We start from the raw sequence: 25,699 nt of genomic DNA, 5'->3' as shown, positions 1-25,699 counted from the left end.
CTCTTCTCTTTTTCTACAACATAAGCATTGCAAACCACCCAAGACTTACTATGCGACTATGCGGGATATGATTGGCTGAGGGAAAGCGGGGTTGGTACTTTGTTTGCTCGCTCCTACCTAGAAAGGCGACACAAATTCACCCTTCCTTCCCTTCCTTCATCGAGTTTCTCACTCTGTATCTCATCTTGGAAGAATTCGCCAGAAATGGAGCCAGACGTATCCGAGTTGCGCCGACTTCTAGCAGAAGCTCAACAACGCGAGGCAGAAGCTCAACAACGCGCGGCAGAATCTCAACAACTCGTCGCAGAACTTCAACAACGCGATTCCGAGACCCGACGTCAACTAAGTGAAGAAAGGATCCAGACTCGAGATACCACCCTTCCCGAGTTTCTCGATGCTTGCCATGTTCACTTATTTCTTGGCCTGAATGTACAAACCTGTATAGATTCATCGACCAAAGGCGACCCGGCAAATGCAGACAATAAGCTTCGCCCAGCTAGGATCCGGGAGTGGATGGAATTTCCACAGCAGCAGACAACTATATGGGATGATCTCATGTGCGTCGATTTTGTCGTCCAGCGCCACTTTACGTCGTGGCATACGCTAGAGCGAAACGGGCGAGATTTTCAAAAAAGAATGTTGGGTTCAGAGCTCGATCTCGGCTTTTTTGAACGGTTCACGATCGAGATGCGTGTCGCCGAGGTCATAGAGAAGCTATATGCAAGCCCTCAACTCCGACGAGTCTTCCACCTTAATGGGGATGTGACCTTCGAAAACCATGCGAACACATTGACGGACGAATCAGAGATAGTAGCCGATATGGGATCACTGAGCTTGACGCAGGGACAACCGCGCCGCTCACAGCGATTAGCCGCGAAACAGTCGCATACTTCTCAACTTCAACTTCCGGCTCGGTCAGTTGTGAATGACCAAAATCCTATGCCGCGAAAGCCTTCTAGACCCCGAGCGGACCAGTTCTGTGTGTACAACAAAGGCCCCGAAGAAAGGGTCCCTGCCTTCATTGTCGAATACAAAGCGCCACATAAGCTCACGCTTGCTCATATAAAGGCTGGGCTCTCGGACATGGAGCTCGACGACGTGCTTTGTTATCAGGAAGCTGAGAAGCCAGAAGATTCTTGTCGGCGCGTTGTGGCTGCAGTCATCACACAGGCGTTCTCCTACATGATCAAAGCAGGGCTGGAGTATGGATATGTGTGTACCGGCGAAGCATTTATATTTCTTCGTGTTCCACACGATGATCCTTCCACCGTGTACTATTATCTATCGATGCCGAAAGAAGATGTTGGTGATACAACTGGATGGACCGGTAACCCAGGCGACGATAACAGATTACACTTGACAGCACTCGGCCAGGTGTTGGCCTTTACCCTCCGAGCTTTGCAAACACCGCCGCGAAGTATTCAGTGGAGAAACTCGGCGGTGAAAAATCTGGATACATGGGTAATGGTGTATACAGACCTTTGGAAGGAAGCAAAGAAGGTGAAGGATGTGCCCTTTTCAGATTCAGATTTCAAGTCCCCAAAGAGCAGAAACAAATACTGTCGTATGTCTCCTGTCAAGACACGATCAATGCCTACTGCACTTTTTGAATCCTGCGTTCCGTTGGAGGTTCCGAGTTCGTCTGAGTTTGATGATTTTTCCGACGGATTCGACCCAAATACCCCTAGTCGAAAGCCCCGGGATTCCCGCTTCGCCGATTCTTCAGCCTTGCCACCATCATCAACTACAGCAATATCCAGAGGAGGCTCTTCCACACAGGGCAAATCTCGCCAGTATTGTACACAGCAGTGCCTCTTAGGCTTGGTCACGAGAGGAAGATTAGATGAGAAATGCCCCAATGTGCGGGATCATGGAGTTGGTCGACACTCAATCAGTCAGGCGACACTCATTAGTCTCCTCCATCGACAACTCTCCATGCATGACCCGCGGCCTGACTTGGAGATAGGATGCGATTCCTTGCATATTCATGGCTCACGCGGAGCCCTCCATAAAGTGACATTGCTGTCTCACGGGTATACTTTCGTTGGCAAAGGGGTGCCAGTCGAGTTCGTTAAATACGCCCAACACGAGGAAAGTGTGTATTCGCGTCTTCGACCAATACAGGGGGTGCACGTGCCGGTTGTACTGGGTGGCTTACCTCTCCGTCAACCGTTCTCTTACGACGGCATCGCGGATATTGTACATTTGACGTTGATGGGGTATGCGGGCAAGACGCTGGCTAAGCCACACGATGCTGAACCGGATTGGTTAATCAAAGAAGCCGAAGTCTCGCTACATGCTATTCACGCATTGGGCGTGCTTCACAATGATCCAATCGCCGGAAACATGGTCTGGAATAAGAACAGTGGTCGGGTAATGTTCATTGACTTTGAGCGAGCACAGCTCCAAAAAATACCACGACCTCCCCTGGAATCTTTGTCGCCAAATCAAAAGCGCAAGCAAGCGACGGATGCACGGGAAAAGGCTCCTAACAAGCGCTCTACTCGCTTCGAGTGTGAGATTCAGACCTTGAGGCATGTCGGGATATGGCGTAAAGTTCATTAACTAATTTGTTTCTGCCCAGCGGTGCTGGTGCACATCTGACGGCTGGAGACCGACCACTTGGCTCCTTGATGAATATTTCAGCGACTGGTATTGGAAGGAGGGGCGCATTCTTCATTAAATTTGATGATATTTCTTATGTTCTAATTCAATGATTCAATGATTCTTGTTATGTCTTTTTACTAGTGCATTGTATAAATGTGTGTTCTATTTCTTGATCATTGCAATTGTTCTAGAGTAACTAAATCAAGTTCGCCAAGTGTTATATATTCAGCAGACAATATATATTCAGGGTCCCGTATGGGGCGCTAACTTCTCTATTTCTATCCATCTTCAATCATAATTCGTTAAATATTCACCCGTTTAATATGGTTAACTTTGCTAGGTGTCCTTGCTCATCACTAATTTAATACTTTAAACGCAGAAGAACATTCTCCCTCTAGGTTTACAATATAACTCAAATAACCACCAAAAAGTCACATTCATTCAAGATGTAAATCAATTATGTCGTGATTTCCAAAATGCACAATAAATCGGCCCCCGCTCATCCAACAGGAGAGCAAGACCGACAGGGAATCAAGTCAAGACTATAGAAACAAAAAGGAAAACGCCACAATCAACATACACAAGACATCAAGCACATATATAGAGATAGACAGCCAAGACCATCAGGGTATCAACATGAGCCGCACCGAACAAATCAGTTCTTGAACTGGTCCTCGGTCACACCCTTACCCATAGCAGCAGTGCTGCTCACACCACCAGAAACCATCTTCAGCAAGTTATCCACGTAGTTGGCACCACTCCACTTCTGGTGGGTGACGACGTCGACGCCCTCCTCCATCTCGGGCTCCTGCACGAGCTCGCCGTAGGCGCGCATGCCGTGCTGGGAGAAGGCCTTGGAGAACTGGTGCGAGATAAGCGCGGTAGTGTGCAAGCCGGCCAGGGTGATGAACTGCCACGCGTAGCCGAGCTCGCCGAGACGCTTGATGTAGGTCTCCTGCTCGTCGCGGGGCATGGCCTTCTTCCAGTTGAAGGAGGGGGACAGGTTGTAGGCGAGTTTCTGCTCGGGCCACACGGCGTGCACGCCGTCGGCGAATTCCTTGGCCTGCTTGTAGTCGGGCAGCTTGCTCTCCATCCAGATGAGATCGGCGAAGGGCGCGTAGGCGATGGCGCGGTTGATGGCGCACTGGGTGCCGCCCTTGTAGCGGTAGAAGCCCTCGCGGGTGCGGGGGGATTCCCAGTTCCAGAAGATGTCGACGCCGGTGAGGCTCTTGGCGATGGCGCGGGATTCGGTGTTGCTCTTGCCTTTGGAGGCAGTGAGGTACTGGTCGATGAGGCTCTTCTTGTTGGCGTGGGAGCCGGCGTTGATGGTGTCGATGACGGCTTCGTTGAAGAGCTTGAGGCCGGCCTGGGCGGTCCATTCGTCCTCAATGGCCTGCAGCTGGGCACCGTTCTTGCCAGCCTGCTCGGCGGCAACCATCAGGTCGTTGAGATCCTTGATGGTGGGATTTGTGGAGCCCACAATGAAGGCGTGGTCGCGGTAATCGATGGTGGAGGTGAGGAGGGTGGCGGCCTCGGAGTCGGTACGGGCGATGGCGAGGAGGTCGGAACCCATGATATCGGCCTGGGCGCGGATGGCAACCAGACGGTTGATGTGCTCGCTGATGGGAACGAGGACCTTGCCGGCCATGTGGCCACACTTCTTTGTGCCGGGGGCCTGATCTTCGATGTGAATACCGGCAGCACCACGCTCAATGAAGAGCTTGGTCAGTTTCATGATGGCGGTCAGACCACCGTGACCAGTGTCGGCATCGGCGATAATGGGGCGCAGGTAGTCAACGTTGGCGACGGTTCCACGCTGGGCTGCGGGGGTAGTAATACGCTCCTCACGCTGTTTCCGGTCGTGGAAGAGTTGTGCCAAGAACAGCTGGTTAACCTTGCGGGGTACGGTGTCCTGTAGAATGATTGTAAGTATACATCCACACTTTTGATATCGTATTATCAACATACCATAGGGTAATCAGCCAGATCGGGGGAGGGCTCGTCGGTCGACGAAGCCGTAGAGGAGCTTTGCCATCCAGAGACGTAGATAGTATCGAGGAACTTGCACATCTGGGTGATCATAGTAGGCTCAAGACATCCGTAGGTGTAGCTGGCCTGCTTCTTCTCGAAGTTTGATTCAACAATGCGCCAGAGCTTCTTCGCTTGCACGTTGGAAGGGTACTCGATCTTGAGGTTGCCACGCTTGGCCACAATCTGCTCGGCTGTGAAAGGGCGCTTGGTGTAGCGCCACCGAGAGTCCTTCCACCAGTTTTGAACGGCCTGAACCTCTGCCGCGAACTGGCGGTCCTCATCTTCGTAGAGACCCATGACTTTTGGTATAATACAGGAAAAGGGTAAAGATATAGTCAGATAGTATATTCAGGCGTGCAGGTAGTGTCACGTCTGTTCTGAAGCTTCGAATATAGAAGTGAAGCAAGGTAGGAAGGGATATAGAGGGAGGAGGAAGAGAAGAGAAGCTATAATAAAAAAGAGGAAACGGACAAGCCAGAAAACCCGGGGTACTTATTAAACATTCAAATGCGTCACAGTCGGTAAACGCTCGGCTCACCGGGAGTCAGGCGAATACCTCGCAATGCCTAGGTACTCTTCCAATGGGTTCCAATCATTCAGGAATCTTTCACGGGCAAAGTGCTCCGAAAGGCGGAAGGCGGGTCTCGGAAGAGAGGATCCAGGCTCAGATCCTCGGTCTAATGGGACAACCCTTTGCCACTGGGTTTTCGAAATCTGCCATTAGTGTCACAATAATCGGCATCTCACTGGAGCGTCGAGGGAATTCCATTCCATGTGCTTTTTCCTCTCGTTTCCCCCTTGATTCCACGTTGGCGTGAGATGTTGAATGTTCGATTTTATGTGGAGATGGCCGGATGACGTCGAAGACACATGCCATGACCGTGACAATACGGGACATATCGTAAGCTAATTTTCACGTGCATCGACTGCATTCGGAGCAATGTTCATGGGGAATAATATTCAATAATACAGTTTCAAATCGACTAGGAACTCCCCGTAATATCACGCCAGTCTGGCCAATTGCAAGAATCGCCATTCGGAGAGAAAAACTGCCCAGAACCTTGGGAACGAGGTCTGCCTGAGTCATCCTTGCTGTTTTGTCATGCCCCGGTATTCGAAAGGTATCCACCAGGCAAATCCTCAAGATCCCTTTCTGACTTTGGCGTTTCTACCATGGAATGTGTTTGGGCGATTTTCGGCGTTTATTGTTACGATACGCATACGAGTCGACGTAGATCAAGTTGTATAGTCTCGAAGCTATACAGTCTACATCCTCGCTTCATACTCGCAGTAATCTTGCACTATTGTACACTTGCACTATATTACACTTACGCTATATATGCCGAATATCACCGCATATCAGCACCTCCACGAAATCAGACCGGAACACATGACACCTCTAAATGAACTACCCAATCGCAGGCGGTCCACCCTGTTGATCGAAGGAAAAATGACTCAAAAACCGCCTTACGAGTTGGACCTCGGCACAAGTGAGCTCTGCCAAACTAACCGCATCCGCATCCAGAGCCGATAAGACTGGTAGATCAGGAACAACTACTCCGTACTCTGTACGGAATGTACAACAGAAAGTAGAGTCTGGAACAAGAACATGAACCAAAGTATCTTTGGATCTTCTCTAGAAGATTTCCAGAAAACATCCCTAGTATCGTACCTACACTCATAACCCGAAAAGTCGCGTGTCTCTTCTATAGATGAACATTAGATACCAGATAAGCTTAACGAGACAACCAACAACCACACCCACCCCCTACAAAAAAAAACAAACAACAAGAATATAAATGACCAGAACCAAGTGCATACATCCATACATCCATACCAATTCCTCAGCCCCAGACACGAGAACTACCTCGGGAAAACGAGGGATCCCCAACTCCGCACCCGTCAATTTTCGATCTGGAGAGCCATGACGCCTTCGGGATCTCTGAAATGCGGTCTTTTTTCGGTCGGAGCCCTGGTTGGTCTGCCGAGGTATCTATCGGCTTATTTTCGCCTTTGGTTCGGGTTGGGGTTCTGGGGTACTCCAGGCACTCAAGCTCATTTGGCGGGGACTCCATTTACTTTAAGAACAGCAAAACCCACTCCGGATTTATTTATTTAGGACCAACTGAGACATGACTAAATGTTCATTACGTGGAGGTTCTTGTAAGGGCCCATATAAATTTATATTTTGGGTTCCACATTCATGAACCGAAAAGGCACTAATAACGCTCTACTTCAATATCTGTCATTTCCTCATCTCAGCGAACTCTTGGAAAAGCTCTATACACCATTGGCTGATTTTCTCCCGAAGAGGAAGTCGCCGCTAGTCCTGGAGAGCGACCTTGTGGGTGGACCGAGCTTTAAGAACCTTGGAAGTGGGGATAGATCATCGCGGTATTCCATGAATTCTGATTGGTCGAAGTGAGATGACTCAGCGTACATGTAAGTGGACCAATACGTACGTTGTAACTAACCGGCCCTGCTTGCCAGGGTCTGTAATTTTGGTAACAAATGTAAGGGCCGTTTAGTAAGGGCAAATTCATTATTACGCCGGATTAATTAAAGCGCCGGTACCAGTTCGTACTCGCTAACACCGGGTTCGTTATAACGAGATCGCGGGGTGCATGAAGCATACGGAGTACATCTACTGGCACATGCTGTGAGTCGAGAATACACGACGCCCATTCTTTTTTTATTTTATTAACCTTCTTTTAGCAAACGGAAAGACTGAATTAACCGAAAACTAGCGCTAGACAATAAACACTGTCTGATGATGACCATATTCAAATATCTTGCTCACTTCTACCTGGATTTTCTATCCTCTTTTGGCCTGTGCAACAGGTTTGACTGTAAGAGCAACAAAAGTTCAATCAGAATGCATTCTGAGCAACGACTGCCTTATGGTACGTCTCATAGGGAGTGATAGTTCCCAAGGCGCGTCTCATATGGGCATTGAGAATCTCCAGCCCGTAGACATAACTGGCATTGACCCAGCCGAATCTGCATTCGAATTAGCATCCAAGTATCTACAAAAGAAAAGAAAGGACCAGAACATACCCTTCACGCGGAGCTCCCTTGAAGTCCGTGCCCTGGTTGCCATACTCGGCATCGACCCGATGCGGATCAATAGGACGAGTGACGTCATACTTCTCCACGACAACACCGTTGAAGTCAACAAACGCCTTGGTGATCATGTAAACCCACTTGTACGCCAGTCGCTCCGCCTCCTCCTGATAGCCATAGCGGATGAAGGCGGTCCAGGCAAGCATCTGCTGCGGCGCCCAGCCATATGGGTAATCCCACTGCCGGTTGGGACGTTCCAGGCCCACTGCGCCGCGCGACTCCTCAGTGCCAGAGACCAAGCCGCCAAAGGCCTCGAAGCGTGGCAGAGCCTTTTCGACCATAATAGCTGCTTGTGCGGGAGACGCGAGGCCAGCCCACATTGCCCAGAAGGTTGTGGCAGATTCGTATTCGGTGCGCTCCTTCTTGACTGTATCGTAGTCGAAGTACATGCCCTTTTCAGGGTTCCAGAGGAGCTTGTCCATGTGCTGCTTGCGCTTGCGCGCACGCCGATCCCACACCGCAGAGGACTCGGTTTCGATGTCCTGGGTTTTGGGTGTGCGGAACTCTGCTGGGATAGGAAGTTTGTCGTTGAAGTGCACGCGGATGATTCGCGCGATGTCGACTTCGTATTTGTACAGCAGGGAGTTGAGGTCGACTGTGGCGAGGTTGGCACACACGCCCTCAAAGCGGTAGCTGGTGTCGTGGCCGGATTCGCGGACGGCTCGGTCGTGCATGAAGTACTCGTCGAGTTTGGGCTCCACTATAGTCCTAGCGTTGTATGCCTTGACGAATTCATCGAAGGTCATCCCGTGCTTCTGTGCGTACGGAGTGAGAATGTGCACGAAATGAGTGGGCTCAGTCTCTGGGGGCACGCCCCAACCTTCAGGGCGATATCTCGACAGACCAGACTCTGGATCGAGGCGAGGGGAGGCCACCCAGACGCTGTTGTACTCCTTGATGGCAGCGAGAACAGCATTGCGCAGGAACTCCTTTGAATCGGGCTCGTTTTTGATTCTCTCGTAGACGCGCAGTGCCATGTCGGTTAGGAAGGGCGGTTGCGAGCGAGTGAGGTAGTAAGATCGATTTGCGTTCAGGATCTTGCCGTAGTGCTTGATCTCGAAGCAGAAATTGACTACCATGCCCTTAGCGAGGTCGACGCGGTCGCTGACGAGCAGTCCCAGGGATTCCATGTAACTATCCCAACCGTACAGCTCGTTGAACCGACCGCCTGGCACCACGAATGGCACACCGATCAGATCAGTCTCCCCGGTCGATTCGTTGAGCTTCTTCTGCATAGCCAATGCAAGGAGGCCGGGCTTGTTGTTGAGTCCTATCACATAATCGGGCGTGATTACAGCCGGCAGCATCTGCACATCAAGGCGTAGCTCGGGGCGTTCTTTCGCAATCCGCTCGTAGTATTCGAACTGCATTGGAGCACCCGGCGGGATATAGATCCGAGGTCGCGGGTCCGCAGTCCAATCCTTGGGGTCTCGACCCGCCACTTCGATGTTGGAGCCATCGATGCGTCTTGTGAGGGCATTCCAAAAAGAGTTCTTGATTAGACGAGAAAGCCGCGCTACTGGATTTTCGCTCAGCCGTGCTTCATCAAGGATAATGTGCTTGCGACCGTAGTCTTTGGCAATTGTAAGCTCCTGGAGGAGGTTGGAGAGCATGTATGTGCCCCGTACGTCGACTCGCTTATGTCCAGATGACGCTGCTGTTCCGACCGAGATCACCTACATCGATTAGTAGTGGTCCTTTTGTGTTTGACACCATCCAGCGTACCTTGGGTCCCAAATCCTCGATGGTGATCTGCATATTTTGGTCTGTATCTTCCTGCTTCAAAAGAGCCGCAAGCGTCTCGTCCACCTCGATAAGGAACTTCCGAGGTTGTCCCGATGCCTCATCTGTCCTGCTGTCAGCTTTCGCACCGACCGCATATCCGACATATTTATAACAAGCATACCGTGGCTACCGCGTCGAGAGGGCAAGGTTCCAAAGAAGTTATTGATGTCTTCGCGACTGTAGTCGTTCAGACCCTGTAGATCCCAGTCAAAGATAAGCTTGATGTACCTTGTACCGCGGGGTACTGGTCAGGGGTGGCGGCTTACCACCGAGAATGCACGTCTTCGCGCCTTGAACTTGTTGATATTATCCTCCTTGCCATAGTAGACATCTGGATTGGAATAGGGATCAGTGGAGCTAGAACCGGACCGAGTATGCCCATCTGACGAGCTCATGGTCTGTGTGGCGGAAGAAGAAGAGAGGGCACAATTTGAAATTCAAATGTGTGTTACGAAAGCGGTCACACCGACTATTCCCAGTCGAGAAACTTAAAGCAGCAAGAACAGGTGCTCCAACGGGCCTGATATATGATGCTGGAAATTGTATCCTGTACTTCGATGATACTTGCGATCGGTCAGAAAAGTCGGGGGATCCTTGTTCGGCGATTAAGACGGTTTCAGATGCAAGTAATGTGTTGATGGAGCTTTAGAATAGATGCGAGATGGTACTGATGGGGAACTTGATAGAAAGATATGTTTTGAACGTGGCAGAGGTGGAAAGGCAATGACGCATTCCCATTGATGATGTCGCCGCTCCACTTATGTCGCCGCTCCAGGCCTGATAAGCCTTTAGATAACAATTTGAAGGCGAGGCTCTGAGGTGCGATGTATATAAAAGCAAATATGAATTTTGCAAATCTCTGGGGTAGTGACTCATAACAAGATTGTCCCTTGGAGGAATATGGTAACCAGCCATTGATTGGAATGTCAGGGATTCTGTCCCGAATTCAGTCCTCTCTAACTAGGAACATCAATAATGCTTGTGCTAATATCCTCCATTGCTTACAACCTGGCAGAGACGGCACTCCCACCGTCGAGTGTGATAGTCGCGCCGTTCACAAACGCACCGGCACGGCTACTCAAGAACAAGCAAGCCCCGGCCACGTCCTGTGGGGTTCCAATCCGACCCAGAGGCACGCCAGCCTTGATAGAGTCACCGAATGTCTTCAAGGTAGCAGCCATCATCTTACTTTCAAAAGGACCACAGGCCAAGGTATTAGAGCTGCAAACTGAATCAGTTCCCAATACATCGAACGAGGAGAAGCGAAGCATAGAATGTATACTTACGTGATATTTCGCCTGCCCAGGTGGTTGGCAAGCACCCGGCTCAAGTGGTGCAGACCGGCCTTGCTGGAAGTATATGCGAATGTCTCGAGCGAGGGAACACGGAGTCCATCGATGCTACCGATATTGATAATGCGAGAAGGATCCTCCGGTGTAGCCGCTTTCTCCAGGAGGGGTGTGACGAGCTGGGTCAGATCGAAGACGCGGTGGAGGTTGAGGGTGAGGACTCGCGTGAAGGCCTCGGATGGGTATTCGTCGTAGGGGGCGCCCCAGTTCGAGCCGGAGTTGTTCACGAGGACGTGGAGCTCTAGGAAAGAGACATCTTGTCAGAAATGATATGATTCTCCATTGGATGTGGTGTCTTACTGCTTTCGCGCTTGCCTAGCTCCTCGGCCAGCTTCTGCACTTCCTCGAGTTTATAGAAATTGGCCGGAATCGCGTAGGCTTTGCCCTTGCCCAGGGCATTGAGCTCCTTGGCTGCTTGCTCACATGCCTTGGCATCACGCGACGAGATGTAGACGGTGGCACCGTTTGTTACATAGCCCTCTGAGATCATGCGACCGATGCCTTTGGCTCCTCCGGTGACCAGCACCACTTTGCCCTGTGGACGCGTTAGAATGGTCGGAGAGGTAGAATACGTGTGATCTGACCTTGACGTTGAAAAGACTTGCGGAATCCATTGTGTAATTGTGATTTAGACTTAATACACTAAAAATATCAAAGAGAGAAGTCTATATTTGTTACATCTGTCCCACCTACCCCCTACCCCAGACTACCGAGGCCGAGACTACTTGATGAATCAACCGAGGTACACGAGGCACACGGACCTGGAATATCTTTATGCCGTGGAGTAGACACTAATCCTCTTTGGGGCTTAACTTAGGGCTGCATCGTCAGGGTTCCGCGGGGTGGTCGAGGTGTTTTGGCTGTTTTCATTCATAGCATATACCCCCGTTATAATAAAATTGTTGATTTTTGTTTTCGTTTCGTTATTTCACAATGGAAGACCTTCTGTCAAAACACCGCAAAGAGCAAAAAGATCTCCAAGGACGGATCACGCAAAAGAAAAAGTCCGCCACCAAGAAAACTCGGAAAGGAATCAACGATGAATGCGAGCGAATGCAGCGCGATCTGTCCGAGAAACAACAAGCCGAGATCGCACAATTAAATGGAGATCCCGCCGAAGACCTCGCAGACCTCAGTCTGGAAGATGATCAAGCGGCAGATGACGAAGACTTGAAACAAGACAACCCCACCGAGGAGCCGCAAGAAGCAGAACCAGCAGCCGAACCTACCCCAGAACCTTCTTCTACACCCAATTCCAAAAAGCCAAATCGCCAAAAAGCCCGTCTCGCGCGGCGTGCAGCTGAGCAAGCCGCCCAGTCAGCCGCTGCGGCAGAAGAAGCCGCGACACAAACAAACTACAGAGGCAATGAACAGGAGGTCATGGATGCTGTGTTCAAAAAGCTGGGTCTGAAGGAAGTAGAAGTGACTCCGGATGGGCACTGCCTCTACTCAGCAGTCGCCAAACAGCTTGACGAGTCCGGACTCGGCTTGCGGCCGGACCCAAGCCGAATCGTCCTCCAGCCCGCGACACAGTCACGGATCGACACAGTCGCCTCTCCGCAACACGATGGCTACCGGGCTGTTCGAGCTGTAACGGCGGATTTCATTATGGAACATAAAGAGGACTTCGAGGCGTTCATGGAAGAGCCCCTAGAGTCATACACTCGGAAGATCAAACTGACTGCCGAGTGGGGAGGGCAGTTGGAGCTGCAGGCGATTGCCCGAGCATACGGTGTGGAAATAAATGTTGTGCAGAAGGATGGGCGGATGGAAAAGATCGAGTCCGGTGACAGCGACAGCTTCGACGAGGAGGAGAAGCGCAAGCGCGTTATCTGGCTCGCTTACTACCGCCACACCTACGGACTCGGCGAACACTACAATGCCCTTGTGAAGAAGTCCTAAGCCACTCAGACCAACACTATCTCATTTCTGCTTTGGCCTTTTCAGTGGCCTTTTCAGTGGACCCGACTGTGCAATTGCAGATCTATTTTTGTCTTCGGTTTTTGCTAGGTGCTTTTCGGCCTTTCGGCAGATCTAGTTACGACGGCGCCAGATCGAGATTCGGTCGTGGATCACCCCGTTCTCGCCCTGGCCTACCTCGTGCGTACGCTCTGGCGTCCAATACGCCACTCTTTCCAGGCCGTCTTTGCTCGGTGCCCGTAGAGGTTCGTGCTTGACGACACCCTTTGCATCGTAGGGAACCTTTTCGCCGGGGTGGCTCAGATGTGCCATATACGCTTCCGATGGAGAGGCATATGGGGGCCCTGGGGCTTGCGGATCCTTGTGACGGGGGAACTCCAGGCAGATCAAGTTACCCGCTGGCGAAGGGGCCAGAAGCTGGGTGTGTCGGAGCGCCCATTTGGGTCGCATTGACGGCTCGAGGGCACAGAAGAACTGCATGATGGTTAGCCTGAGAACAGTGAACATAGGAACATGAGATATAGACAAAAGTAGTCACAAAATTATTGGTATCAAATCACGTGGCTGTATTCCCGCTTTGAGATGAATTTCACAACGTAGAGAGACACACAAGGGAGAGGAATCCATACCGTGTAATCATAAATAATATCAAATCCATTCAACGGGACACCAATCTCCTGCAACCAAGCATCATCGAAAAAGTCACCTTGAACCCAAGTAACCTTTCCCGTGCCGATGGTCTGATCCTGGACACGATACCAACTGGCATTATCTTTCTCCTCCTTCTTGCACGCATCAATCGCAGCCGCGCTATACTCGAGGCCATAAGCATCGAAGCCGAAGCTTGCCAGCAAGAGGACATCCACACCTCTCCCGCAGCCAGGAACGAGAGCCTTGCGCCTGTACGACTGGCCCTGTGCATCGGTGGCGATAGGCGCGCCAATTGTCGGGCGCTGATTGACGAGCGTGTCTTCCAGGGCGGGATTAGGGAATCCTCGGTCCCAGGGCAGATTGTCGCCCTTGTCCCACAGGGAAGCCCAGCCGTCGACGTATTTATCGCCCTTGTACTGGGAGAGGTGGGCCTGTACCTCGTTTGGGTTGATTTTGGTTTGTGTTGGGCTGGTCATGTTGGGTTTGGGCTTTGCTGTGGTTTCAGGTGATTAATTCTTGTCAAGAGGGACGTGGTGAGTTCACCGTCTTTATGCCATGTTGACGTCCGGGATCCATCGCCAGTCTACCAAGCTTATTAATCACCTCCTTGCAGCAGCCCTCCACCTGAAGATAGGCGATGCGGCGTACAAAGATGTTTCTGGATTGTCTTTAGTATACGCTCTGTTCTAACGACAGATTTGTATAATCATAGCAAGTACACCTGGATCTGCCCTACAATACCTTGTATATGGTGGGGTAGATGACGATAAGAATATGACTCTGGGGTATTTATTGACACACCTGGGCAGCTCAAGGTAACATCCGGGGAAGTACAATATAGGGATATTAAGCGAAAGCCAGGTAAGTCCATTGCGACTGTTGAATACTTTATGATGCAATCAGAATGTTGCATCTGTTCGATCACAGATTCTATTTTACGTCCATCTAGACCGCTTCAAGTCTCCAATCTATCTCGGAGAGACACCTTCAGGATTTGCCGACGGAAAACCGGCACATTCGCGCTCAACGATGACTGGCTCTATAAGCCGGCTTGTATCTTTATGGGATAGCATGTGGACTAGCGTGATGTCGAATAATCAAGCACTGGGGCCCTGCGCTTGAGTGCAAGAGATAATATTATGACTCTCGGTCGCTGTCGGTGCTTGTCGGTCACAAATCTCCAACTTTCCAAATGCATTCGGAATTTTTCTCTCTCTCTCACTTTTTCCTAGAACAACATCCAATTTACTCAAGGTTGCGCCTACTTATACCTGCTGATCTTATATATCAGGGGAATAGATCGACGCTTTTACGGTGCCCAAGTGGCTATCTGCAGGGCTCCCACAGGGCTGTTTTTTGTTAAACTCCACTTGACTTTACTCTTGTAAAGCTTTATGCGCCTTATTTTTTGATTCAGATTTATTTTATGTTCAATTGGCACGAGTCGATTTTCTTTCCCTTCACATACATCCAATATGCACAAGCAACCTGAGCCAGACGGTATCGTCGCATCCCCGGACAGTGGAGAACATCCGACAATCATAGCGGACAAAAAGTCCGAGGTTGATAATGACATTCACTCCCTATCGGGTGCCTCCAGCAATACCGCCGAGGAAGAAAATGACGACCTGGAGAATCCTCCACGCCTAGAACGCCAATTGACGGAGCTTGGTCCTCCCATCCAAGTCGCCCGATCCAAGCGCAGAGGCTTGTTTGGCCAGTTAGCATTGGTGGCAGAGGTTGAGAATCCGAAGACATACCCTCGCCGAATGAAATGGTTCATCACATTTGTCGTCGCTCTTGCTGGAGCCACAGCACCAATGGGTAGCGCGATATTCCTCCGTGAGTCTTTAATCCCAAATTATGTATTCATCTGATCATCTCTAATCTTCTATCAGCTTCACTATCACAAGTAACCGATGACTTGAATACGACAACCACTATCACTAATCTGTCGATCGCGTTGTATATGCTGGCCATGTCGATATTCCCATTGTGGTGGTCATCATTTAGCGAGCGACTTGGGCGACGGACCGTCTACCTGGCTTCTTTTGCTCTCTTTGTGGTCTTTAATTGCCTCTGCGCCATCTCGGATTCCATCGCGATGCTGGTGGTAATGCGAATGTTGAGTGGTGGCGCCTCTGCTTCTGTCCAGGCGGTTGGTGCTGGCACCATCGCCGATCTCTGGGAACCCAGGGAGCGAGGACGGGCCATGGGTATCTTCTATTTAGGTCCGTTGTGTGGACCTTTGTTTGCACCCATCATCGGCGGTCTCCTAGCTCAGCGCTGGGGATGGCGGAGCACTTTATGGTTCCTTTCAGCATTTGGTGCTATCACTCTCATCTTTATCTTGTTCGCCCTTCCCGAGACGTTGGCCGTGCACAAGCCTGTGCTGGCTGAAATTGAAGAGGAAGATCTACATATCGACCGCCCGCTGAGTCGAGTCTCGTCGCAGCAGATTGTTCGGTCAACCGCAAGGTATCTCAAGACTTTGAAGATGGTCTTCATTGACCCGCTCAAAATCATTCTCTACCTCCGATTCCTCCCCGTACTGCTCAGTGTGTACTATGCTAGCATCGCCTTCGGTTCCCTGTATGTCCTCAATATCAGCGTTGAGCATACCTTCAAAGAGGAGCCATACAACTTCTCCACCATCATCGTTGGTTTGCTATACATTCCGAACTCGCTGGGCTACATGGTGAGCAGTATATTTGGAGGCAAATGGATGGACAGCATCATGCACCGGGAGGCGAGGAAGGCAAATCGATACGACGAGAAAGGTAGACTGGTACTACGACCGGAAGACCGAATGCGTGAGAACGCATGGCTTGGCGCCTTCATGTACCCGGCAGCCCTGATCTGGTATGGCTGGGCCGCGGAGAGGGGAGTCTTCTGGCTTGTCCCGGTATGTCAACTCTTATTTAATCTCAAGGATACGCCAGTAGCACTCGCTAACTATCTGATAGATGATTGCCAACTTCTTCTTTGGTATGGGCTCCATGCTCATTTTCAGCATGGTAACCACCATGCTCACCGAATTCATGCCGAAAAAATCCTCGGAAGGTGTAGCTCTCAACAACTTCATGCGAAACATCTTCTCCTGCGTTGGTTCTGTCGTCACGGCCCCGATCATCGGTGCTATCGGCAATGGCTGGATCTTCACCATCCTCGGCCTCGTCGGTTTCGCAAGCAGCTCTGTCATCTTCCTGATGAGAATCAACGGCCCTAAGTGGAGAAAGACTTTGGATGAACACATGCGGAAATGAGTTGTTTTTGTTTCCTCCTACTTAGGTTGCATTTTATCTCCGGCGTTCAGGCTCATTTTCATGGTATACACGATATATGCCCTACTCTAAAATACCTATAGTATCTAAATCGCTCGTACATCCCGTAGAGAAAACCACTTTGTTATCATCTTTCTATCGGTCTTTTTTGGGGTCTTTCCTAGTCTCTTTTAGAATATAACCGCTAACTATTCCTAAATATTGTAAGTAGGGGACCCTTGATACGAGCTATTTCTAGACCTTTAAGAGACTACATATATACCTTCCGGCGAAAACCCGGTTGGCGCGATGGACCTAAAAACCTGCCGGAGTCGCAAGTAAAAGAGTGTGTTCGTAGACGTTCTCGTGCAATCTATCTCCGGCGTTCATGCTCGTTTTTATGGTATACACAATTTGGCTCGAGAATATCTAGGGACGTTATAAAAACACTCTTGGGAGCTCCCTTTGAATGTTCCCATATTCTTTTGGGTGTTGTAATAACTGAAAGGATGATAATGACCGGCGCCCTTGACAGAAAGAAAAATATATCAATAAATCATGAGAACAAACTCAGGGAGACATTCAATCATCATCTCATAGCAAGGTGCAGACCTCGAACCACATCGACCAGGTATCTACATGCGACTTCCTAGCCTCCTGGGTATCGTCACGAATTTCTCAGGAGATAGGCCTTCAGGCCAAAGATAGCCGCCATCTCGGGTTGGCATGGGGCAGTTTGCCCGGGATGAAGTGGCTCGATGCTTTCAAAGTCTATCACAGACACAGAGGGCTTATTGTCATCCTCGTGGTAAAGCACATCGTGGGGGCCAGGGTCCGCCCAGAGAACTCCCACATCTCGAAGGGCATTGATAGCAGTCAGAACCTGCTGGTAGATGAACTCTTTCCGTTCGGCAGGGGCAGTCGCCCATCTCTTCTTCAACGGCTCTCCCTTCACTTTGGTGAGGACTAATATGTAGCCATATGGGAACAAGGACGAACAGCGGATCACACCGTCTACGCAGCTCGAAGAGAAGAAAGAATACCCCTCAGGGCGCTTCTCCTGGAGATGTTCGTAGGTTATCGAGGACCTCGAAGACTGCGTGGAATTCCGTAACTCAGATAGACTTTGTGACTTCGACCGAGTCTAACACAGCTTTCTCATGGCTATTGCCGAAAAAGTTTGATTGGGTTGTGACGCTAAATCTCTGCGGAGTTATTCCACTACCCGCTGTGGAAGTGTTGGAGGTAGACAGGTGCCAATGTGGCGACTCGCGTACCGACGCCTGGTAGCCCGTACCAATTTGAAGCTGGCAATTTGTTAGTATACGTTCTAAGCGCGTAGATTGCTTTCTGGCGTACCATTTCGGCATTAAAGCCGGGGTATTCGACGTAGTTGGTACCGGTAGCGGCGAGGATAGCGACCGCCATAATGCACTGCCTAACGGATGGCTGGGTTGCAGCTTGGGGTATGGGTTTCGTCATTTGGAATTGGCAATCTTCGACCCTCTTGATGAATACAGTATACGCGTATGTAGATAATACACCATACACGGCTTTGTTATCCCTCTGGTTGACGAGCTAGCCTAAATATATGTTAGTCGTGTGCCTTAGATCAAACATTCAGATGAGTGTTACCGAGATGAGGTCGGAGTGAGCCGATACTGAACACGCCAGTGCCGATTTGGGCTACGTCAAGATGGACAGTCCAGAATGTTTTGAGCTCGGTCGGAATAATGGTTTTTCGCTGTGGGGAGCTATCTTGGAGAGCAGATTTAAGAAGAACGACGTCAGGAATCACGTCGGTCGAAATAACCTCGGCTTGCCGATCTCCGAATTGTAAAGCAAGCCCGGCGGACTTGCACGCTAGAGAGACGGCGTCGCAGACATGCTTGGTGAACCGCCCGGTGAGACCAAGTTCACTTCCGACGACGTACGTGTCACTAGTAACATCGTTGCACGGAACAAGCCCACTGAGGTCAATACTTTGAATTGTGCGAAGAACCTCATCATTGAAGGAGGTCCATTCATGGAATAAACTGGTCGAAATCCATGTCCTAGAGTCTGATGGATTGGTAGTCCCATTCTCTCGAGTGAGCATGGGTAATGGTCGTGCCAGTAAATCACTGGCGGTTTCCATGCTAACATTTTGAGGGGGCTGCGCCATCGTGACGTGCTGCGTTGGGTGAGCCTTCTCGATGAGATTGCTCGACAGTCTTGATGCCTGATTACTTTTCTTAACGAACGTGGAGATTCAGATAAGAGGTTGCGAGACGCCTGATCTCGGCCCGGTTTTTCAAACGTCTGACCGGGTTACGGTCTTTAGTATATGGTGCGGTTTTAATCGGAGGTTGTTGACAAGTTATCGATGTATCAGTCGTTGACAGCCTAGCTTTGAGCTTTTTGAGACTCACCGGGCGTATTTATAACATACTATCGACCGACGAAAGGTATCGGGTAAATGAGAATGAAATATAAATCATTTGATAAGGAGCAAGTGAGAATAGAGTGAATGGCTGGTGATATATCTGCGGTGTTGAGGCTGTTTCTGCCTTAGGTTGATAGGACCTGCTCCCTACCTTGTTTGATACAATACAACCCATATGGTTTCATTTCCCATCAAATATCTCGACCAAAAACCCCAGACTGTTAAAATGTGGTATTCTCACTTCTCCCTTAAGCAATTATATATATACCATCGTGTCTGTGATTCGTTTGCAGATGTGACTTTATATTCTAAGCATCAAACGATGAGGACCTTGCTCTAAGCACAAAAGGTGAGGGCTACGAAATCCGAAGGATTGTGCCGTGTGAGATGAGGTCTTAGGACATTCTAACAGTCAAGACAGCGAGTGATGTGCAGCTTAGACTTCCGCACGACCCAACCTAGTCTAGGTTAGGTTTGACCTTCGACACACTCTCGCCACGCTCGATCAACCACATCATTGACAGGATAAGCCAGATCACTGAGGGTGCGGAGGGTGCGGCTAGCGAAAGTATCATTGCCACAGAGATTGTGGCTAAAGAGCATCATAAGCTCTTCTTCAAGCTCAAAACCTCAGTGAGGAAGTTCCTGGGCAAGGTACGCAACCCAAGACATAGAGTAGAAGGGGTATATAGCTAATTGAATATAGTAACCACACTGGGTCTCATCGAGAAGGCCTTTTGGTCACTCCAAAATGGCCTAGAAGAAACGGCCTCTCCCCCGACGAGCCGGGAAAAGGGACCGCATATCCCGACCCAATATATGGAGCCTTCGGAGACGACAAGGTGCTGGGCTGGTAATAAACCAAAGACAAACGCCACCAACATATCTGGATGATATTGTTGTCTGCTCTAGAAGCTTGACGGAGCATAATGCCAAGGAGTCCTACATATATAAGGACTTAAGCCGTCCACTACAACCAGAAATGACAGAACTGATGCATTCTGATAAGCTCACTGTCGCCCCATGCAGCTTGTAGACCTTCTGTGTGGCATTCCTTTCCCTTTCTTTCTCTTCTCTGACAGACAGCTTATCGGCAAACGCGCAGCCTGCCGCATTAGCGCTTTCCTTTGTGTATCTGCAGAGATGCTTCTTCTGTGTTCTGGTGGATGGAATCTGGCTTGCTTTGTGGTACGAAGCTATATAGACAGGCTTCAGTATAGTAGCTAGTTTCCTGATCTTCTATTAATATCATCTTTTGCCATCTGGTTGATCACTTCTTCCCCTCGTAGTTAGAACCTTTATTAGGTTATGACACCCTTCTTTTTACTATCTATGTAAAACCTCTTCTCTCTGGAGTAACCCTCTACATTTTTTGAAGCCCTTCTTACTTCTTTCTTTTTCTTTTTGTCGTGATATCTCGATATAGCCGCAATAATAATCTAGGGCTAGATCCCTGCCGATTTGTTAGGTACTGGGGCCCCGAATGATAACGACTACTCCTCTATTATTACTTTCCTTGAGGGTGATAAGGGTTATCAAGGAGTCGGACTTCCTATAATCGGTTCTTTTATACTTTTTAAGATTAAACCGGCCCTTAATAATGTGGCCGATTTCGATTAATAGTATGCCTAGGTTGTTAGGACTCTCACTGGATATGACCTTTATCGCTTAGTTAATTTGAAAATCAAGCGTCCCCTACGTAATAATGAATCTGCCCGCTTATGGGTATACCTTAGTAAGCTGGTTAAGGGTTAGCTGGTAAGCTGCATTGACTTAAGCCTAGAGCGGCTGATTATTAGCTGTAGTGAACCCGCCTTCTTTACAGATGAATATATGGATTAGGTACGTAACTATCTAAAAGGCGAAGGGTATAGAGCCCTTAAGGCAGCCTGTCTTGGCCTCTGGTATATGAAGCGAAGTGACTATATAATAATCACGGAGTTTGTTAAAGCACTGAAGGTAAAGCTTTAGTAAGTAACCGAGCTGGGTACACAGATCATACTGTACCACGCTGCAGTCATTCTTTTTTAAGAACTTTCTAATATCCCTGCCCTTACTTCCTATATCGCTGTGATAGAGCGCAATCTGTTAAAGGAAGATTTAGTTGCTACAGAGATAAAGGTGGTCAAGTTCTATAACCTCTATACCGAAGTCCAGCGATATATTATAGGTAAGGAAATCGATAACAATTGTACTAACTTTGTAGGCTTTAGCGCTATAGCCATAAGTAATTCCTCTAAATTAGTGTAAGCGTCCTCGACCTCTAGTTGTATTAGCTCCTCGGCTTACGCCCCGATAGAGAAGCTACCTCCTATAGGGGTGAGTTATACTAACTGGGCTAAATAGTGTTGAGAATAGTAGCCTAGAAAAGTTAACGGTTACTATACCTACTATAGTTGTCCTTGCTACGAAGCTTCCTCCTACTTCCTGGTAAACCCTACCTTGTGCGCTCCTGGTTATAAGTTACGTAGATATATTTGGGGCTAGAAGGGTGGTAACGGAGGCGCTACCTCTGCTAGAAACTCTTCTATAAAGTTAACTAAGTTTAAAACGGATAAGAATAGTTAGGTCACTGGAAAACCTACCGATAAGATACTCTAATCTAACCTCTTAGTAACCGATAGCTCTGGTTTCTACTACTCTAGTATAGGTAGCGACCCCGCTCTGGACCTCTGCGGTTTTTACTTTAACTTGGATAATAACGATTCACTCGATAACGAAATCTATCTTATGGTGGTCTACTCTAGCACGGAGTCAGCCCTAAGTAATGCTTAGATTCTTAACTTAGGAGCTAGTAAGTATATCGTTAGTAAGCGCGATATCTTCGATACTTACTAAGAATATGAGCCGGGAAAAGGTTACTTATGGGATATAAGCAGTAGAGAGAAAGTCTATACAATTAGTCACGGTAAAGTTACCCTTGCTCTTATACCTATCTTAAAGGATATCAGTGAGATCACGATCTACTGTAAGTACCGGTAAGGAAGTAGGTACAATCTTTTCTCCCTTAGGGAGGCAGAAGTTATAGATGGGATTTGGTAGTCGAGTAAGGATAAGATCCTTAGGTCGAGGGATAGCACACCTCTTGGTTTTACTATCGATCTTAAGCATATGCCAATTCTCTAGATAATCAACGTTAAAAATATGGGTTCAATTGCAATCTCGACTGAGCTTACTTACTGCCGGTTAGCTTATATAGGATACAAAAAGCGGCGACTGAATTAATCGAAACTCAGATAAGTCAGTGGTACTAGTGATCCCTTCGACTACGAGGTATATAAGCTTAGAAAATCTTAAAGGATCATTTCCTACTAGTAGCTTTAACACGCTATAAAGGTAGCTTTCCTCCTCCATGTCGACCTTCACAGAATCAAGCCAAAGGGACTAAACCCTAATACTAGAGTAATTGACCAGGAATATATGATATTTTTAACTAACGATGCTACGCGATACCGTTTTAGTATCTACTTAGTAAAGAAAAGTGACGCTTCTCCTGCTCTTATAAAGTAGTATTAAGGTTTTTGTATGGTAGTTGGTTACTAGCCAGTCGCCTAGAGGTTTAATAATCAATTGGACCTCCAAAAAGGGTGAAGATGAAGCCTTGCGAGCTTTTTCGTCCGATATTGTCAGCCAGAAAACAACGAGTTGTTACAACATCAACAACTGAAACTGAATTAGTTGCACTTTCCGAAGCAGCTAAACACCTACTCTGGATGAAACGACTACTAAATTCGATCGAATTTGACGCCAAACACGACCTGATCCTATCATGTGACAACAAACAAACCGTTGATCTGATGACGAAGTCCAATTTGTCATATCAGACGAAACTTCGTCACGTGGATATCAATAAACACTGGTTGCGTGAGAAGGTAAGAAATGGAGATATATATCTCCAATGGATTCCAACCAACAATATGATCGCCGACGGATTGACAAAACACCTTTCGTCGCAAAAACACCTCGAATTCTTGAATCAGCTGAATTTGCGGTAAACAGTTCGAGACGAGGAGAAATGATTATATTGCCTAAAGGCAATCCGACAGCAGGGTGAAGGAAGTGGACTTTAAGCAGAACTTACAGAAGGAGAGGATTGGTTCTAAACTAGTATATGAAAGCAAAATCGCGATATTCTTAGCTACATTCGTCGCCTTGCACCAGAGTTGTAGGGTTATTCATATCGGAAATAAGCCGAGGCGTATCTGACAAGAGTTGGAGCCTATTGGATAAGACTTGAGGCTGACATATGGAAGCCAAGAATGAGTCAGAAGCAATGGGGGAAGTGTATTGAGATGTTGTGTTTAAGCAGATTTTTCATCGCGTGTGAATGCTTCAACCCCATTAACTTTCCGACCAGGCATTCTCGAGTCCTTCAATCACTAGGGGCAATTGATTGCGTACGATAAAGCTAGCGACGTTGCTATTTACTTAGATGTTGCACTTCAATCTCTACTCCGTAATACTGCACGTATTACTCCGTAATTCACCGTGAAAAAGCAAGGCAGCCAATCAGAGCTTCATCATGCCATGGCATTGACTAGCCAGCACTTCTAGCAAACATTCGATGTATCTATCGTGAGGGGAAGCAAAGATCGCCGGTGGGATAAAGGAGTTGAGGGGATTATGTGCTGGAGTTACGCTGTGGAGTCAGAGCTTTTCTACTCCGTAAGCGATATTGGCGGTTGCTTTCCCATGGGCCATTATTGCCGATCGAGCAATTCATCCGATGATGCCGGTAGTCACACCGGTCATTCTCTAGAAGATTCGATGCCGGCAACATCCTTACTAAGCTATACTTCAAACAGCCTGTCTCTCAAATATGCGATATCAAATATCAAATATAGAATATCAGATATCGAATAAGAGTCTATTAACCTCGAGCCCTCTCCGATCGGCATGTTCCTTTCAAGTGCCTGGGTGGCAAAGGAAAGCTTGGCAAAGAAAGCGATGTTTATGCCTATCTACAGAGTCGAAGAGCCCAGGAGCCCAGAACACAAGAATCATGGCCCAATTCTGGGAATAGAAACAAACGACATCATAATCAGATGTGAATCATATTTACAAATGCGAGGGGTTCACCTAGACTGCTATTTGCTAACCACACGCAACACGGCATGGATGCTCGGCCCGCTGCATTGGGTACATAGGTGACCGTATCTGGCGATTTGACTAAGGACTTGTATTAGGAAGTACAGCATAACTATCGGTAATTGCACAAAAAGGATAATCCGCTAGAAAAGACAAAAGTGCCCTGGTCATGCATGCAGCTCTTTTTAGACTCGATAGTTGTTGGCTTTTGTACCTATCTCTTAGGTACGGAGTACCGAGTACCTTCGGTCGAATTGAACACATATGTCATTTTGAAAGAAGAGGACCCCGGTGAAAAGCCGTTGTACTCCGTACAAAGTAAGACGATCTGTCGACCAGGTAGTTAGGCAGTTAGTTGGTTAGTTAACTTGTTGTAGATTGTTAGTCAGACAAAGTTAAAAACCTTGGAAGGGATTGGCGGAAGGGTTGGTTTAGGAGTGGCTGGTATTGACGCGAGGATAGTAATGATCGGCTGGACTGCATCTGCATACTCTGCACTCTTACTCTGTACTCTGTAGTCATAGGTGGAATGGAAATACAGTAGAGACATAGAATTTGACGTCCAAGTCCAATGCGCAATATCACCTGATCCCGAGAAACTCGTGTTCCGCCACTTTTCTCTCTTCCACTTCAAAGATCTGTTGATGCAGTCCACGATGTTTAACTGCATATTACATCGCCATTTCAACTGCTGACTCCCTTACAGTCGAGTGGTACAGAATGATGTCCCCGGAAAAGAGCTCGGACAATACTCTGAAGTGTCGGTGTCGAGAGTGGAGATTCAACTATCCACGAGAGTATCCACGACTCCATTATTAGCCCCGTACAATCTCAATCGCCCCAACACCCCGTTTCGCATCTCCGATTCGAATCTACCAGTCATGCAAAACATGTACTTGAAGTCCCAATATTTGCCCCTAATACCGGATCCTTTTGAAGGTTAATTGCCCTAGTCTCCCCACCCGCGGTGTACATCGTATTTGCCGCGTCTACCGGAACACGTTGGGCAGAAATGGGCCTGGCCTGCATCACCTCTGCGTCGCCCATCGGTTTTCCTACTGAAACATTGCCTTCGTGGCTTTGTGTACATCGGCCAAGTTCCCTCGGCCCAATTCATTTTTATTCCCATCTCAGTGTGTAGTATCCAGGCCCAAAAGCAAACGAAACCAAAACAATTCAAATTCATTTCAAACCAATTCATTCCATGGCGTCCACCCCACTTCAACAGACCCGTTTTCTCCATCCTGCAGTACTGCTTTTCCTACTTTGACCGATCTGCCCCGCGATTTCCAATACCATCTCACCATTTACTCCTTGGTGCTGCAGGTATTTCCGCGGGTGGGGAGCGTACTGCTCTCACCCGGCCCTAATCAAGCACCGGACCTCACTCCTGGAAATGGAGACCCGACGACCAACGTGGCCCAATGACAATTGGCTCTATCGGCCAGTTCATTGGT

The 25,699-nt window shown here is 48.6% G+C and overlaps 8 protein-coding genes across 8 annotated transcripts; 3 read left to right on the top strand and 5 right to left on the bottom strand.

The window, feature by feature from the left end:
* Window positions 1-204: 204 nt before the first annotated feature.
* On the top strand, window positions 205-2,565 carry N7518_010154 (uncharacterized protein; the record flags this gene model as incomplete). Its single annotated transcript, XM_057191080.1, has 1 exon — window positions 205-2,565. The coding sequence occupies one exon, from the start codon at window positions 205-207 to the stop codon at window positions 2,563-2,565; it is 2,361 nt and encodes a 786-aa protein (XP_057037216.1).
* Window positions 2,566-3,262: 697 nt separating this feature from the next.
* On the bottom strand, window positions 3,263-4,935 carry N7518_010153 (isocitrate lyase 1; the record flags this gene model as incomplete). The annotated part of the gene is made up of 2 exons (XM_057191079.1): window positions 3,263-4,519; window positions 4,576-4,935. 2 exons carry the CDS (start codon window positions 4,933-4,935, stop codon window positions 3,263-3,265), a joined length of 1,617 nt encoding a protein of 538 aa, XP_057037215.1.
* Window positions 4,936-7,508: 2,573 nt separating this feature from the next.
* N7518_010152 (alpha,alpha-trehalase) lies at window positions 7,509-9,941 on the bottom strand (the record flags this gene model as incomplete). Its single annotated transcript, XM_057191078.1, has 5 exons — window positions 7,509-7,638; window positions 7,696-9,437; window positions 9,487-9,608; window positions 9,668-9,740; window positions 9,813-9,941. The coding sequence occupies 5 exons, from the start codon at window positions 9,939-9,941 to the stop codon at window positions 7,509-7,511; spliced, it is 2,196 nt and encodes a 731-aa protein (XP_057037214.1).
* Window positions 9,942-10,547: 606 nt separating this feature from the next.
* N7518_010151 (short chain dehydrogenase/reductase family) lies at window positions 10,548-11,509 on the bottom strand (the record flags this gene model as incomplete). Its single annotated transcript, XM_057191077.1, has 4 exons — window positions 10,548-10,767; window positions 10,833-11,136; window positions 11,196-11,430; window positions 11,480-11,509. 4 exons carry the CDS (start codon window positions 11,507-11,509, stop codon window positions 10,548-10,550), a joined length of 789 nt encoding a protein of 262 aa, XP_057037213.1.
* A 319-nt stretch (window positions 11,510-11,828) lies between these two features.
* Window positions 11,829-12,797, top strand: N7518_010150 (deubiquitinase OTU2; the record flags this gene model as incomplete). Its single annotated transcript, XM_057191076.1, has 1 exon — window positions 11,829-12,797. One exon carries the CDS (start codon window positions 11,829-11,831, stop codon window positions 12,795-12,797), a length of 969 nt encoding a protein of 322 aa, XP_057037212.1.
* Window positions 12,798-12,929: 132 nt separating this feature from the next.
* N7518_010149 (putative thiol methyltransferase) lies at window positions 12,930-13,942 on the bottom strand (the record flags this gene model as incomplete). The annotated part of the gene is made up of 2 exons (XM_057191075.1): window positions 12,930-13,289; window positions 13,445-13,942. The coding sequence occupies 2 exons, from the start codon at window positions 13,940-13,942 to the stop codon at window positions 12,930-12,932; spliced, it is 858 nt and encodes a 285-aa protein (XP_057037211.1).
* A 999-nt stretch (window positions 13,943-14,941) lies between these two features.
* On the top strand, window positions 14,942-16,732 carry N7518_010148 (MFS transporter; the record flags this gene model as incomplete). Its single annotated transcript, XM_057191074.1, has 3 exons — window positions 14,942-15,308; window positions 15,365-16,371; window positions 16,433-16,732. 3 exons carry the CDS (start codon window positions 14,942-14,944, stop codon window positions 16,730-16,732), a joined length of 1,674 nt encoding a protein of 557 aa, XP_057037210.1.
* Window positions 16,733-17,396: 664 nt separating this feature from the next.
* On the bottom strand, window positions 17,397-18,893 carry N7518_010147 (uncharacterized protein; the record flags this gene model as incomplete). The annotated part of the gene is made up of 4 exons (XM_057191073.1): window positions 17,397-17,873; window positions 18,007-18,036; window positions 18,089-18,307; window positions 18,348-18,893. The coding sequence occupies 4 exons, from the start codon at window positions 18,891-18,893 to the stop codon at window positions 17,397-17,399; spliced, it is 1,272 nt and encodes a 423-aa protein (XP_057037209.1).
* Between the last annotated feature and the right edge of the window lie 6,806 nt (window positions 18,894-25,699).

This window comes from Penicillium psychrosexuale (assembly GCF_028828465.1).
Source record: "Penicillium psychrosexuale strain IBT 29551 chromosome Unknown utg000006l, whole genome shotgun sequence".
NCBI classification, from domain to species: Eukaryota; Fungi; Ascomycota; class Eurotiomycetes; order Eurotiales; family Aspergillaceae; genus Penicillium; species Penicillium psychrosexuale.
This window is presented reverse-complemented; position numbering and strand designations above follow the sequence as displayed.